The 16,168-nt window shown below is 42.8% G+C and overlaps 1 protein-coding gene and 1 long non-coding RNA gene across 5 annotated transcripts; one reads left to right on the forward strand and one right to left on the reverse strand.

Annotated features, from left to right (window-relative positions):
- The first annotated feature begins 809 nt into the window (after positions 1 to 809).
- Positions 810 to 15,620, forward strand: LOC146580293 (phospholipid scramblase 2-like). 4 transcript variants are annotated; one of them, XM_085266952.1, is made up of 8 exons: positions 810 to 1,108; positions 2,732 to 2,823; positions 4,817 to 5,091; positions 11,831 to 11,864; positions 12,054 to 12,274; positions 13,521 to 13,682; positions 14,344 to 14,514; positions 14,595 to 15,620. In XM_085266952.1, the coding sequence occupies exons 2-8, from the start codon at positions 2,811 to 2,813 to the stop codon at positions 14,652 to 14,654; spliced, it is 936 nt and encodes a 311-aa protein (XP_085123078.1). In that variant the 5' UTR covers positions 810 to 1,108; positions 2,732 to 2,810; the 3' UTR covers positions 14,655 to 15,620. The 4 variants fall into 4 exon arrangements, with proteins under 4 accessions (XP_085123078.1, XP_085123075.1, XP_085123076.1 ...); XM_085266949.1 differs by having other exon boundaries at positions 815 to 1,108; positions 14,344 to 15,619; XM_085266950.1 differs by lacking the exon at positions 810 to 1,108 and adding an exon at positions 1,805 to 1,926 and having other exon boundaries at positions 14,344 to 15,619.
- On the reverse strand, positions 7,628 to 9,095 carry LOC146580294 (uncharacterized). The gene is made up of 3 exons (XR_014891245.1): positions 8,781 to 9,095; positions 8,492 to 8,579; positions 7,628 to 7,781 (listed from the first exon to the last, which is right to left on the reverse strand). It is a non-coding gene; the product is annotated as an uncharacterized LOC146580294 (long non-coding RNA).
- Positions 15,621 to 16,168: the final 548 nt, after the last annotated feature.

The raw sequence follows: 16,168 nt of genomic DNA on the forward strand, positions 1-16,168 counted from the left end.
GAGATGGACCGATCCTAAATTACTGGATCGGATATCGGAGAAAAATAAAAAAAATGTAATCCGATCCATTAAATATCAAAAAAGCACCTCACAAAACTTGCGACACGGCGTAACTCTGCTCATAACCGTAGCACGTAGGAGCAGTGTGCTCACGTGATAGAGCGGCTGTGTGTATTTGTAGCCTCGCTACCAAACCTGCATTTCATCTCTGAGGAAGTTATCCCAGAGAGAAGTAAAGCAAGTGTGTAAGTTGATCTCTGAATGTTTGTAAAGCATTCCCATGTTAAGCTTAACAACCGATATATGGAGCGACTGCCTCTTCTCTCTCCCTCCCTCTCCTGCTGCTACTTCAGTCATGAAAGTAATTAATGATCAGTTTCATTTCTGTCTGTCTCTCTTCTTTGTTTTTGGCCCACTTTGCACCAGAAAGAGGAAACCAGCGGCTGAACAACAGCAGCACGTTTAAGCTTGATAAGCTGTTGTTAGAATTTATTTAATACTACTTTCTACTCCAGGATCTTTTTCTACGCAGCTGACGGCTGTAACTGTGCAGGGGCGGATCTAGCAAAATGTCTGCCATCTATAATCCAGTTTTGAGATCCCTTCCCAGACGCCTTAACGCCCACTCACATCCTGGGCCATCTGATCTCAGGAATTCGCATGATAAGGTGGGGCCAGGTTTCACAATGAACTCACCCGAAACTCTGGCTGACTGGGATCCACACCCAGTTTCACACCTTGGCTCAGGCGATTAGAGGATCATCAGGGGGTCCTTTTGTCCCTCTGTGGGGGGTTTCTCCCACTAGGTTTATATCTGGGACTCTCCACCATTTGACCTTAGAACTGAAGAAGCTTCTCGGATGAGAGGTGAAACGTCTTCAAGCAACTTAAAGAAGTCCAGACGCTTTTCTTTGCAAGCTCCTTTGACTACGATGACCTGGATGACTGAGAACCTTCATAGACATATCTGAAGAGTACATAAATATCTGGTTTCAACTGTATATTTGATGATGTTGGTGTTTGGCTTGATTGTCAGCACAAAGAGGGAGAGAGAGGAACAGAGAGGGAGAGAGAGAATGAGGACAGAACAGAGATGGAACAAGAGCAGGTGAGACACACATGTTAGTCAAATGGTTGTTTGCCAAAACTCATCAGAACATGTACCTAGTGTTTCTTTTTAGATACCATTTGTTACTTTTCAAATATTTATTAAGTTTTGCAGGCTTGTTTGCACAACGAGGCTAAATAATTATATAAACTTTTCTCAATCTAAATATTGTACTTTGGTAGAATTAAAAAAATAAGTGTAGTGCAGGTCTATGATGATTTTTAGTGCTACTATCATCTAGTTCTGATTCTTGTTCTGTCTTGGTTAAGTCCTCAGCAGTCCTGATTTTGAACTGTTGTAGTCCTGTTTTAATTCTGGATCAGTTCTGGGTCTGGTTGAATTGGGGTTTAGTCCCTGTGTCTTGATACAGGCCCGACTTTGTTCTGCCTTGCTGCTTAATTAAAAAAGTAGTTTAAGGTGTCCTGCATATGTATATAGAATAGCATCTGGCTGCAGTTTAAAGACTTTTTTTGTCTCGGTCTCGTCTCAACTTGGTCTTGTCTTGGTCTCGATACCCTCTGGTCTTGGTCTTGTCTTGGTCTCGGATTAGGCGGTCTTGACTACAAGTCTACTCTGGTGACGCCAGTCTCCTCTTCCCGCCCAGTGCACTAAAACACTCGTGTTCACAGCTCAATGATCCACCAAAACCTTAGCTTTAAAATCCTGGAAAGGGGGAGGAGACTAGAGAGAAGTGAGAGGATGAGAGGCTTACAGCACAGGTTAGAGAAAGTGGGCAGGAACCCTCTGCTTTCCCCCCACTTAAGTTTCGTTTCTTGTCGTTGGCACTTCAAGGCACTTCAAGGGAAACAGCCAGAGAGGTGAGATAGTTTTGTGTGAGTGTGTGTGCTGTTCATGACCTTATTTTTCTTATTCTAAGGAGCTTGGAAAGAAAGCATCTGGACTTCTTTAAGTTTCTTGAAGACATTTCTTCTATCACCTGAGAAGCTTCTTGGGTTCTAAGAGCAAATGGTGGAGAGTCCCAGATTTGCTCTTAGAACTGAAGAAGCTTCTCAGATGGTTGGAGAAACGTCTTCAAGAAACTTAAAGATGTCCAGACGCGTTTCTGTCCAAGCTCCTTAGAGTACGATGACCTGGATGACTGAGAACCTTCACAGACATATTTTTTTCTTATTCCTTCTTTCACTACGACATAAAGAGTGTTCACGAGGCAGGAGATGCTCGTGGGCTTTAAGAAGCTGTAGGTGTTTTTCTTTTTAATGAGCTCTAATGGGAACCTGAGTGTACTTTAATGACATATAAATGGGGAAAAAGGGCTCCATTAGCTGCAAGTCCTGCGCTGACACGGGGCACGCCCAATCCTTTGATTTTCATAATGTAGGTCTCCATCAGGGACAAAAGGGCCACAAGTTGGAACCCAACTTTGTCAGGATTGTTTTGCACCTCTGGGTTGTCTCTGAATATTATCCGTGAAGCTTTGTGTCAGGATCCCAGACAGGGCACATTTACACACAACTTCGAGTCGCTCGCCTTGAGGGCATAACCGATTAAGGTTAAGCATTCATGTTTGTGCAACTGTCGCTCTCTGTGCACCCTCCTCCTGCTGGTTTCTATCTCACCCACCCCTCCCCCTTTTTTCTCTTCTTCTTCCCTTTATCCTTTCAGTTTTCCATAGAATTTCCATAGGATTGCGTCGGGAAGTGTGACCTTATTTTTCTTCCTCCACCCAGAAAAGCTCTGCACCATGTCTGCTCCTGGTAAGTGACTGTATTTCACATTTGTGCTGACTGTTTTCCTTTCTTCATTGGGAGAAAATATGAAGATGTAAGAGTGTTTTAAAAATGTGAGAAAAAAATCCGGTCCACCCCCCAAAAGAAAAACTACTCACTTGTTATCACTGTCACGGTCAGCAATGGCAGACCGTGGAGTTGAGGAAAGTGGGACCCAAACGCTGGACTCTTATAGTGAAGGACAGTGGATTTATTTATAGTGAGTGGAAGAACAACAACTATGTACAGATCCAGCCTCCAGTGGCGATTCCTCTGTGAATCCCACACAGTGCACGTGTCCATAAACAGTGAAAAAGGTGACAACTACAAAACCCGATTCTGCTCCGTGATTTCCCCTCGAGACGACGCTCTTCACTCCCGACTCCTGGTGACACAAAACCACACACAGCTCAGCAGGAAACCCACAGTAGCGATGTCGTTCACACAAACACCCATCAACAGAGGTACTTTACAGGGTTAACATAGTATAATCCCGCACTGACTGGAGCCCCGCCACCTTCCTAAGCAGGACATCAGCTGCAGCTGGTGAAGGCTAACGAGCAGAAGGTGCAACAGCCTCCAGTGCGGGAACACCTCCGGGTCACAGTCCCCTCAGCGACCCAAAAAATCCGGGAGCGCGTATGATCACACACACAGGAAGGAGGAAAAAAGGAAAGAAAACCACCAAAACACAACATACGGAATAATAAACATATCCAAAAAATACATGAGCCCTGGGTCCTTAGACTGCTGTTCACCCCAAGTCCAGCACCCTGAGGCTGTACGCTAAGCGGAAGAAAGGAGGCCAGGGACTAGTGAGTGTCAGCACCACAGTCCAGGATGAGGCAGTGAACATCCGTGAATACATCAGGAAGATGGCCCCAACCGACCACGTGCTCAGTGAATACCTCAGGCAGCAGAAATCCGAGGAAGTGGAGGCACCATCCTGGAGGGACAGGACCCTGCACAGTATGTACCGCCGGCAGATAGAAGAGGTGGCTGATATCCAGAAATCCTACCAGTGGCTGGACAAAGCTGGACTGAAAGACAGCACAGAGGCACTAATCATGGCAGCACAAGAACAAACTCTGAGTACAAGATCCATAGAGGCTGGGGTCTATCACACCAGGCAAGACCCCAGGTGCAGGCTGTGTAAAGATGCCCCTGAGACAATCCAGCACATAACAGCAGGATGCACGATGCTAGCTGGCAGGGCATACATGGTATGCCATAACCAAGTGGCCGGCATAGTATACAGAAACATCTGTGCTGACTATGGCCTGGAAGTCGCAAGGTCAAAATGGGAAATGCCAACTATGGTGGTGGAGAAGGACCGAGCTAATCTGTGGGACTTCCAGATACAGACGGACAAAATGGTGGTGGCTAACCAACCGGACATAGTGGTGGTAGATAAACAGAAGAAGACGGCCGTAGTGATCGATGTAGCAGGTCCGAATGACAGCAACATCAGGAAGAAGGAACACAAGAAACTTGAGAAATACCAAGGGCTCAGAGAAGAGCTGGAGAAGATGTGGAGGATGAAGGTAACAGTGATCCCAGTGGTAACTAGCTAAGCAAGTGGCTCCAGCAAATCCAGGAAAAACATCAGAGATCTCTGTCCAGAAGAGTGCTAGGAACAGCTAAGATACTTCGCAGGACCCTCAGGTTCCCAGGCCTCTGATAGAGGACCCGAGCTTGAAGGATAGAGAGGGGAATTTATATACCGGTATATATATGTAGCGTAGTTTTTATGTGTGTATATTTATATTGTCATTCATACTCAGAATTGATGGATTGTTTTAGTTTTTCGTGATCTCTTACATTTCCCCCTTGTATTTCTTATTTGTGCTAAATATTGGTAAATATTGAGCTCTACTTTCTCAAGTTTGACTGTCATAGTTTGTATGGCGACAACCGAGCTCATATATTCAAATTCAGTCAAATCAGACTGTCAGTATATCTGAACAGATTTCCCCTCCAGTTTACCCAGGTGCTCCAAACCAGTCATCCTACCCCATGTCTCAGCCCGGTGGAGGTACATGTCCAGTTTCTCCTGGATATGGACACCCCAGTCATGGCCATCCACCGGGCTTCAACATGGGCTATAAAAAACAGCCTACGGTCATGTACCAGCCAGTACCCATAGGACCAGCTCCAGGCCCTGAATACGGTGGCCCATCAGGGGGGATTTCACCAGCTCCTGGAGGTCCAGCAGTCCCCGTTGGTGTCCCACCTGGACTTGAGTACCTCACACAGGTAGGGCAGAGAAAGGTTAAACCAGTGCAGTTTTTTGTTGTTTTGTTTTATATGCTGTCCTGTTCAGCAGCTTTTGGAGTCACAATTATGATCTGAATGCACTCTTGTGCCAAACATATTTTGCTTTTCCAAGATGAGCTCTGAAAATTCACTGTAGGCTCCACTTGTTCACGTCTTTCTTTCATCTATCTAGTTATTTCTTTCTATTAGTGTTATATCAGTCATTGGATAGTAGAGACCTTCCCAAACTGTGGGGCCCATCCCCGGGGGGGGGGGGGGGGGGGGGGGGGCGCAGAGCCATGGCAGGGGGGGCACGGGATGAAAAGGGGGGGGGGGAAAAACAAAACGCTTGGACACTGCTAGCACGGGCGCCTACAGAAACGCAAAGCAGGAGATGAAGCATAGCTGAATATGTTTCCAAACCAACTTCATTCTAAGCCTAGGACTAGAAAATATGGTGAAGCATATCTGCCCTTTGGTTTCACCTGCACAAGTGCCGAGGTAGGTCTCCCCTGCAGAATTGGTCTTCCCTTTGTTGGGAGCAGCGCTGGGCTGTTTAAATCACGGACAAACAGTATCCCACATTTGTGATTTTTAGTTCACAAACACTTGCTGTAATAACTAACTACTCCTGACATTTTGGAGATGTTAGCTCTGTATACAGTAAAGTTACAGCGGGATACAAATAATATCAGGCTGATCCTGCCACGATTTGTTCCACCTGTTCAAATCACGGACAAACAGTATCCCACAGCTGTTTATGTTTTTGAACCCATTTTGCACAGAGAGGCATTTTTTGAAAAATGTATTGATAGCAATGTTGAATATTATTACACAGGGAAAAAAAACAACTACACGTAAAATAATCACATCTGCCTTTGTAAATGGAGGGACTGTAACTGCGTGCGTGTATGTAAGCGTGTAAAACCTGCAGATAGTCAGAGTAACAGTATTTTGTCTCTATCTGCCATTCTGCAATTCTCATGTAAACAATAACGTGGCGCACAGCGTGACGTGAAAAAAGGCACATACCTTTGACATTGGGTGACGAACTCTGTATTCCTCGTCCACACATAAACACAAAAAAGGAGTTTTGAAAAATCTCAGTTTTCGGTGATTCGAAACGCTGTTTATGTGTGGACGAAACAGCTGCGTTTTCAAAAATACCCGTGTAGGTGTGGAGGACGTAGCGTAAAAGAGTTAGTAGTTTATTTTCTTACTACCTGTAATTTATTGCAGATTACTTGTATTTGCTTAATTGTTTACTAAATGTTTGAGGTGTGAAATAAACCGCAATGGAGCAAAATATGAGTGTGTGTGTGTGTATATATATATATATATATATATATATATATATATATATATATATATATTCACTAAGACTGGTGGACCTAAATCTTCACCACCACCACGTCTGGTATACATACAAGCGAAAAAGGGGAGTGGGTGGGTCAGCGCTCAGGGCACAGAAACTAAGCTGGCTTCAAACACCATTTATTTCCATAATAAAAAAACACAGCCAGAGTCACAAATACAAGATAAAATTCCCCGTATACAATAAAAGTAGTGTTGCAACCCGCTAAAAACCCTGCCGGCAGAAATAACTATACAATATTAAAACAAGGCTAAAACATGTTTTCCATATACTAAAATTACTCTCCCATAGTCCCATAATCCCACAGTCCAGCCACACGTGGGCGAATGGTCCTTATATGAAAGAGACAGGAGAGGAACTTCTCTTCCAGTATGGTAAAACTCGTCAGCAACAGACCAGGGAGGGGGCTCCTATCGCAGACCTGTCTCCTCCTGACAGCGCGTCGCCGCACAGTCCCGCCCCACTCCACACCTGAACACGGCCTCCCTCGTCTCACCGTCAGATGCAGGCAGAAGGACATCCCTGCCCTGTTGTGCATTGCAGCCATCGCCACCGACTGTTGCCGTTCCTGCGTTGGGAGTGGATCGCCGAACGACTCGCGGCACCCCACAGCAGAGGCGGAGCCAGACATTTGAAACACCCGGGGCTTAGCCCAAAAGGGTAGTATGCATGTGGGATTTTTTTTTTTTTTTTTTTTTTGGGGGGGGGGGGGTTAGAAATGAGTGAAAGATTAATAGGCTCTGTTTTGAGTTTTGTTCAAAAAAGAATGTCTTCTTATAGGGAAAAATATATATCACATGTGCAGGACACCTTAAACTAGTTTTTTTAATTAAGCAGCAAGGCAGAACAGGGTCAGGGCTGTATCAAGACATGAGGACTAAACCCCAATTCAACCAGACCCAGAACTGATCCAGAATTAAAACAGGACTACAAGAGTTCAAAATCAGGAGTACTTGGGATTTAACCAAGACAGAACCACAATCAGAACTAGATGATAGTAGCACTAAAAATCATCATAGACCTGCACTACACTTGTTTAATTCTACCAAAGTCCACTATTTAGATTGAGAAAAGTTTATATAATTATTTAGCCTTGTTGTGCAAACAAGCCTGCAAAACTTAATAAATATAGAATTTGAAAAATAACAAACCTAAAAAGAAACACTAGGTACGAGATACATGAGTACCTATGATACGGTGATACTTTTGGCAAACGACCATTTGACTAACATGTGTGTCTCACCTGCTCTTGTTCCATCTCTGTTCTGTCCTCATTCTCCATCTCCCTCTCTGTTCCTCTCTCTCCCTCTGTGTGCTGACAATCATCAAATATACAGGTGAAACCAGATATTTACAAACTCTTCAGATCAAAACACAAACACTTTTTTAATTGCAACATCAAATCAGACTAAATGTTTATTTTTTTTGATTGATAAATATAAAAACATATTTGTTAACTTTAAGAGTAAAGAGAGAAACTATCTGTATTTCTTAATTGTAAATGGCACCAAATTGTATTCAAAATTGAGCCACACTTATGGAGCTCCACAATTCTTTTTCTGGTGTTTTGGTTGATATCGCTTGGTTTTCCCATTTCAAAGAAACAGGCTCTGTGTTTTGCCTTATATGCATCCACAGCTGTGCCACCACTTTACTCACATGGACTCTACTAACCTATCAGAAGCTTCTTCAGCTCAGAATGGAATCGTCTGGAGTTTTCTTATTAATTAACAATAAACTTAGTGTATATGTACTCCTAAATTTAATGAAAGTGATAAAAATAGATCTCTCTCTCTCTTTATTCTGACATTTAACTAATTCAAAATATATTTCAATATTTATCTAAAACAAAAATTTACTCTAAATTGATGTTGTACAGTAAAAATATTTTATGTTTTCTCCCTAAAGTGTATGTAAATATCTGGTTACAAATGTGAATATCCTGCTGTGTACTGAAATCCCTCTTGTTTTGCATAGAAATATACTGAACAACATACAAAGCATAATATATAAAATAACATTTACCTGAGTTTTTTCTTTGAAAGAACCCTCTAATGTCCATTCTTATATTTCAGTACATAACTGAAACCGATTTAGTCGGGGAGGGTAAGAACTGAAAATATGAAATAAACACACGTAAGCTAAGACTCTCTTAAAAAAATAGCATTTGTTCGGCTTTTCATTTCGCCATTTGTTGATTCACTTGAAGAGCGAGTAACGTAATATTGGTCAAGTGATCAGTTTGATATCAATCTTTCATGATGCACCGTCATATTTACATTATTTGTACAGTAGGAATGATTTGCTTTGGTACCTGGTCAAACTTAAGCTCTCCTTAGTATGGCTGGCTCCGTTTCTCCAACAGCGCACTCACTGCTGGCAGCAGCTGCCCCGCCCTCTCGCTCAGTCGCTTAGTGCCTGAGCTCGGATCATACCAATATCAGGGGGGATTCACGCACAGTCGTAAATTCCCACAGTGTGCACTATGTGCTTCGAATATTGTGTGTACTTTTTGTTTTATACAGTTGTCAGCCAGGCATCTAACTATGAAAAAATTACACTCCAAAAGACCCCGGGCTTCTGACAAAACAACCCGGGCTTAAGCCCAGTAAGCCACCCCCACGCTCCGCCCCTGCCCCACAGTCAGGCAGCAGTTCCTTCCACACACGTGCGGGCTTGCACGCGCTCCTTTTTCTCCTGCCCACCTTTCGTGCGTCACTCTCTTTGTCTCTGCGCTCGCTATCCCCTTTAACAGGTCAACCTGGCGGCTGATAGGCCACCTTGGGGAACGCCCCCACCTCACAGGTGCCTACAATTGACTGTTTAGTCCACAGTGGGTTAAAGGAACATGGTACAACATTAACACAAATATAAATATGAGGATAAAACCATGCAGTATAAATATCAATAAACAAACATGCAATATAAATATCACTATAAAATCATGCAAATAAAATCAACACTATGTACCAATACACAGATTGATAAAACATAAAAACACAAATTTCCGCTGTGTGACATATATATATATATAAAACAGGGCGTTGTTGGAATGCTACTACGCAAGTAACCCCGGCGGAAGGGGCTACATGAATAGGATGAGGGACCTATGGATTCTTCGATACCCAACATCCACAATGACGGCGAAACAACTAGTAGCTCAGTGTTCCAACATTCGAAAGAAGGGACTGCTCTCACAGCTAGAGATTGACGAGGTACAACATAAATGCTACGGCAAGGGGGAGCCAGGACGCCAGGTCAGGGGGGAGATATCATCACCCCCACCCGAGATTGGGTACCAAGCCCCAAGTGCGATAGGAGAAGGATTGTTGAGTGCGAGAGGAACTGACCTGAAAGAAAGGATTATGGCCAAGCTTGAAACCTGGACCCCCGTAGCCGGTTACCAATATTACGTGAAGTACCCTCAGAAGGTCTGCTAGATGATGTTAATGCAGCACTACGGGCAATACCTACAACCACGATTACCGACACTAACAAGCTGATCTACAATTCGGCAGCAGTGATCAGTGAGATGCTTGGCTACAAGTTGAACAGCCACAAGGGGCAGTACCCTCCATGGAGAAGGAGGCTAGAGGCTAAGATCAAGGTAGCACGGAGGGAGGTTAGCCAACTAAGGGAGTTGCAGAAAGGTGCGACAAATAAGGTGCCTAAGAAATACAGCAAGCTGTCCATACCTGAGGCCTTGGAAACTGCCAAGCAAAGACTCACAGCCTTGGCCAGCCGCTTGAGGAGGTACACCAGAGAGATAGAAGGCAGGAGAATAAACCAGCTGTTCTCCACGGAACCAGCAAAGGTGTACTCTCAGTGGCAGGGGAACAATATGAGAACAGCACCACCAAGGCTGGAGGCAGAACAATACTGGAAGAGCATATGGGAGAAGGACGCAACCCATAACGGCAATGCTCAGTGGCCAGAAGGGACCGGTCCCCTCCAACTACCGACCAATAACCTGCCTCAGCACCACGTGGAAGCTCCTGTCAGGCATCATAGTGGCTAAGATGAACAGGCACATGGGTCAATACATGAGCGGGGCACAGAAAGGGATGGGCAAGAATACCAGAGGGACAAAACACCAGCTACTGGCAGACCAAGCAGTCAGCCGAGACTGCAAGACCAGACTGACCAACCTGTGCAGTGGATTGATTACAAGAAGGCCTATGACTCAATGCCCCACACCTGGATCCTGGAATGCCTAGAATTGTACAAGATCAACAGGACCCTGAGAGCCTTCATCGGGAACTCAATGGGGATGTAGCCGACAACACTGGAGGCCAACTTCAAGCCCATAGCACAAGTCACCATCAAGTGCGGGATCTACCAAGGAGGTGCTCTGTCCCCACTGCTGTTCTGCATAGGCCTGAACCCCCTCAGTGAGATCATTAACAAGACTGGCTACGGATACCGACTACGGAACGGAGCAGTTGTCAGCCACCTCCTGTACATGGATGACATCAAGCTGTATGCCAAGAGTGAACGAGACATCGATTCACTGATCCACACCAACAGGATATGCAGCAATGACATCGGAATGTTGTTCGGGCTGGAGAAGTGTAGTCGGATGGTAACAAAGAGAGGGAAGCCACTGACATCAAGACAAGAAAGCTCCTTACCATGCATGGAGGGTTTCACCCCACGTCCAGCACCCTGAGGCTATACGCTAACCGGAAGGAAGGGGGCCGGATGACTCATTTAATCCTCCCATTTTATTTGGATTTGGTATGAACCTGAAAAGCTGCTGGCCATGGGGGTGAACAGATACAGTTCCTGGATCTCTCATAGACCTCTTAGTAAGAGAAAAGGTCACATGTTTAAGACTGTTGTGGGTAAAAGTAGCATTTTGTAGTTCTGTTATTGGCTCACCATTGAAATACTTGTACAGTAGTTTGCTGCACTATTTGGTGATCATTAATCTCATCTCGGATTTGGAAATGTGTGACACCAAAGTCAGTTTCCTTTTTAAAATAATACGCGAGGTCAGTCCCGTTGGCCATTTGAACCCAGTTAAAGATCACATTCAAAAAATTTTCTTTTAAAAATCCCTCTATAGGATTTATTTGTGCAAATATTAAAGGAAACACCTCCCAAGCTTGCATTATATACACATTAGTGCTTGATTAGCTTTGCAGACAAAGAGAAAGAAGGTATGTTTGTTTAACCAGCAGAGTCTGATGGAGCTGAAATACTCTATGGCTTAAAGAATGCATTTTTATATGGGAAGGTCATTTGCATTGAAAATGCCTGATATGTGCTTTTAATTGTTTTTAGAAGGAAGAGACTTTCAGATTGCAGGATGTGCCACAGAGTTGCTTTATTTTCAGTTTGCTTTCTCTCCTTCGGTTTTAGATTGACCAGATCCTGATCCATCAGAAAGTCGAAGGTGAGGCGTGCATCTTGTTGAACACAGAATATTTAATCCTTCAGCAGCTCATAAGCAGCAGTGTGTGAGGCTTAAAGCCTTTCAAGATGAAAACGAATGGAAGAAAAATTATATCTGCCCTTGAAATTCCTTACTTATCTTTACTTCATTGCTCACCGTTTTCCCTTCTCTTTTCCCAACCACGCCCAGCATTCATCGGTTTTGAGAAAAACAGACAGTATGAAATCAAAAACAGTCTGGGTCAAAAGATCTACGAGGCCAAAGAGAAGAGTGACTGCTGCGAAAGGAACTGTTGCGGCTCTCTGCGCAGCTTCGACATGAAAATAAAGGACAACATGGACAGGGAGGTTATCCGTCTCATCAGGCCTTTCCGCTGCTCCTCCTGCTGTTGCCCCTGCTACCTGCAAGAGGTCAGTCCACTCTAATGTTTCTGTGTTTGAGTAGAAGTGACTTGGCTAGTGTTGAAAGAGGTTAATGGAGTCATATTGCATTCATTTACCACACCTAGACCAATATTGTTCCCGGTCAAAAGCATTTTTGGTGTGAAATCTGAGTACTCATCCATCATATCTGGATTATTGTATTTGATCTAGATGTGCTGGTTAATCTGTAGCTATATTAAATATCTGAAGAGACTCAAATAGGGAAGAATAAACTCTTTACTTTCTGTTAAGACATACCTAATCACTTTTTTTGATTAAATAAAGATAGATACAAAAGTTAGATCAGATAAAGGCAAATAAATCAAGACATTACAGTTTTATAAGGGGCAATGAATTGTTTTTAATGTAATGTAGAAATTAAAGGAAAAATCTGAAGATTTTAAGAGAAACGTGAGCTCTGTAGTTTATTTTGTGACACTTACACTTACAACAGCTCATCTCCTGTTCAGGATTTACTTCTATACTTCAGGAATGTTTTTAGTGGAGCTGCTATACAAGTCTGATTTATTCGCCTGCCTCTGTTAACCCTGCTGGATTTAAAGTAGTTTTTAGGGTGGGAAGTGGGCTAATTTACTGCTGATTGGTCCAGGTGACCAAAGAAACTGCTCTGAGTTATCAGTGTGCTCTGTCCTGGAACCAGCTGCATGCAGATTAATGTTCTCTGCATTGACAGTCGATTGGAGCTGCAGACCCTGCCTGTATCATTAGTGATCATTGATGTGAAATTGGAGTCATTTTGACAAGGACACTGGTATTTGCTTTTTATGCACGTTTGAGTTTTATGGTGAAATGTACAGAGTGCACAGTGTAAGCAGTTAAAAGGAGGCTTCCAGTGAGCAGTCAAAAAATTAACAGCTACTAACCGTAGTCCATCCAGGCATGCTCAAGAAGATGGTCTTGAGGCCAAATTTAGGGAAAGCATTTGATTCAAGATCTTTGTGATCACCCATTAAACACTGTTCTACAGCCTGTTTAGAACATCAAATTCAAATGTTATTATCAGCAGACTTTGATTATTAAATTGTCAGTGTGTTTACCACTTTGATCTGCTTTTCCCCCTCAACAGTAAATGCACTGTGGAACAGATGCAGACAGCGTGACATTTTATTTATAGCTGTCAGTGTCCAGGAAAGAGAGCAAACGAAGCTCTGTGAAATAGCTTTCTAATTTTGTGCAGAGCTACTATGTGTCTAACTAACTATGTGACCAACAGATGGAGGTCCAGGCTCCACCTGGGACCACCATAGGGTACGTCAAACAGGACTGGCACCCTTTCCTGCCAAAGTTTTCCATCCAGGGAGCAAACAAGGAGACACTCATGAGACTGGAGGGGCCCTGCTTTGCCTGCAACTGCTGTGGAGATGTCAACTTTGAGGTGAGCTCAGAGGGTCATTGTTTGTGGGGGGAAACCGAACTCTGAGTAAATTTCATCCATCAGCCAACAGTGATTTGTTACAGATCCACTCAGATAATCTAAACAGGACTGGTAACAGTCACAGAAATGTTGATGATGATTTTAATTAAGTCAACTAATAATTGGGCAGTTAATAATTATAAAAAGAGGAGCTTTGGTGGAGGTTTGTTGCAAAGCAGCTTGCAGGTGAATTGCAATTGTAGGCAGGCTAAAGCAGCTTAAACAGCAGATCAGGTCAGCTAATCTCCCAGGATTGCAGCAGAGCCTGATTTTTGTTTATTACGTAATCTTCTTGTGTCTTGGTGAGCTTGCTTGTCAGTATTTTCTCCCACTCGTCCAGTTACTTTTCCAACACTAAAGAGCATTCACGGAAACACATTTTTCCCATTAGTTTGACACCAAGTGAATGATCCTTAGTGCTGCTGGTGGTCAGATTGTGTTACCTTTCATACAGAACCAAAAAAGCTGTTTTATCTCCTGGTAAGCTAACTGCACATTAAGCTCATATTTCTCAGTAAGAAGGCAAAACAAATTTAAACAAATCAGCAACAATGTGAACAGTTATGAGTGTTTAAGAAAGCAATTGTGGCTGACGAACGCTGGTATTCTTATTGTTGTTCAGCTCAAGGGGAAAGATGGCGACACCCCCATTGGTCGCATCAGCAGGCAGTGGGGCGGCCTTCTGAAGGAAACCTTCACTGACACCAGTAACTTTGGCATCCAGTTCCCGCTGGACTTGGACGTGAAGATGAAAGCTGTGCTGATGGGCGCCTGCTTCCTCGTTCCTCACGATGTAGATGGACATTGTTGATTTTGAAATATGTGGTGTGTTGCTGAATAAAACAATCGAATACTTTTGGCGTTGCTCTGCAGGATTTCATGTTCTTTGAGAAAATCGGAGAGGCCAACAATTGCAGCAGTGTGTTTTCATAACAGAAGAAAACGAAAACATGGGGGGATGCCCTGCGATGAAGGTGTTTTCCTGTTATGTACTGGGCTCCAGACTAACTTTTGCCATGATTGCACTGGTGCGCCTAACTTTTTTTCTTAGGTGCACCAGCACAAAAGTTAGGTGCACCCAAATTTTTCACCCGAATCGCTGAACCCCACTGTTTTACATATTCACTTTTTTTTAAATTGCTGTGCATACAAACAATATTGATTTGTAAATGATTAACTAACAATCTTGTGAACACAAAGTTCTTTATTTGGAGCACCATTCTGCAAAAAAGATAAGTTACTGAAAAAGTGCTTGTGCTTAAAGTTTTTTGGCACCCCTTGGCAATATTGTAGGCAATGTTAAACTTAATCATCAGCCTGGCCTGGCTTTTAATAGCAGATAGCCTTAAAAATATTCTGCAGTAGAACAAAAACTGAAGAAAACGTGAATGGACATAATGAACATAATGAACATGAATCAACATATTCAGCAAAAGGACTAGATGTTACAATCCCTGATAATGCATTGCTATAAATGGAGAAAATCTTGAGGGATGGCTCTTATGAGGAAAGGCAACCAGTAGCACTTCCATTCCCATGTTATTACGGCCGATAGGGCATGAACAGGGAAAAGGGGGCAAAAAGACATACTTTTGAAATGTAACCCTTTCAGTACCAGTTAGATCACATAATTGTAATGATTTAGAAAGAGATAATTATTTTTTTAAAATTAAAACTAGAGATGGCACGATACCACTTTTTTATGTCTGATACCGATATCATAAATTTGGATATCTGCCGATACCGATATGAATCAGATATAGTGTGTTTTTTAATCAATAAAACTGTTTTTTTTTTTAAATATATTGCTGCATTTTGTATAAGTTAATACTCAAGTTTAAATAAACAACAACACTAAAGCTATTCTGTTATACCTGTATGTAAAAAATACACTGCACCCAAAATATTTCATAGTTCAGCAAAACTGATCAACTAATAAACTTAAACCTACTCCATCCTCCCTATTCTGGTAATTTAAAGAGTACTTAGCAGAAATATTAAGCAACCTAACTAATAGGGTTGCAAACTCCCAGCAAAGAAAATGGGGAACCACCCCCCACCCTCCACCTCATGATGCTTAATCGATGTAATCAACTTTAATTTGATGCAGTGTGGAAAAAAATGCACAGAAATCAATTATTTTTCAAGAATAATTAAATAGATTCAACATCTTTCTTTTACAGAACTGCAGACTGCACAGATGGTATCTTCCCAAAGGAAAAAGTACTACAGCTTACTAGGGTATATATATTAGACTTAACAGTTACTATATACAGTAAAGGACTTCTATACATTTTACATCAGATTAAAACTTTGGGTGTAAGATTCAGATAATTATTTATTAAAAGCTAGACATTTTAAATGAGAATAAAGAAAAGTATGTCTTTGTGCCCCCTTTTCCCTGTTCATGCCCTATCGGCCCCCCTGGCTAAACTTTGCTAGATCCG

The sequence above is a fragment of the Mchenga conophoros genome, linkage group LG3 (assembly GCF_057382185.1).
Source record: "Mchenga conophoros isolate Kocher_MC1m ecotype Shallow Benthic linkage group LG3, M_conophoros_male_GT1.1, whole genome shotgun sequence".
In the NCBI taxonomy this organism is placed as follows: domain Eukaryota; kingdom Metazoa; phylum Chordata; class Actinopteri; order Cichliformes; family Cichlidae; genus Mchenga; species Mchenga conophoros.

Coding starts and splice junctions, on each gene's coding strand:
- LOC146580293 (XM_085266952.1), top strand. Junction 11,865..12,053: donor GATCCATCAGAAAGTCGAAG/GTGAGGCGTGCA, acceptor AACCACGCCCAG/CATTCATCGGTTTTGAGAAA. Junction 14,515..14,594: donor GCTTCCTCGTTCCTCACGAT/GTAGATGGACAT, acceptor GTTGCTCTGCAG/GATTTCATGTTCTTTGAGAA.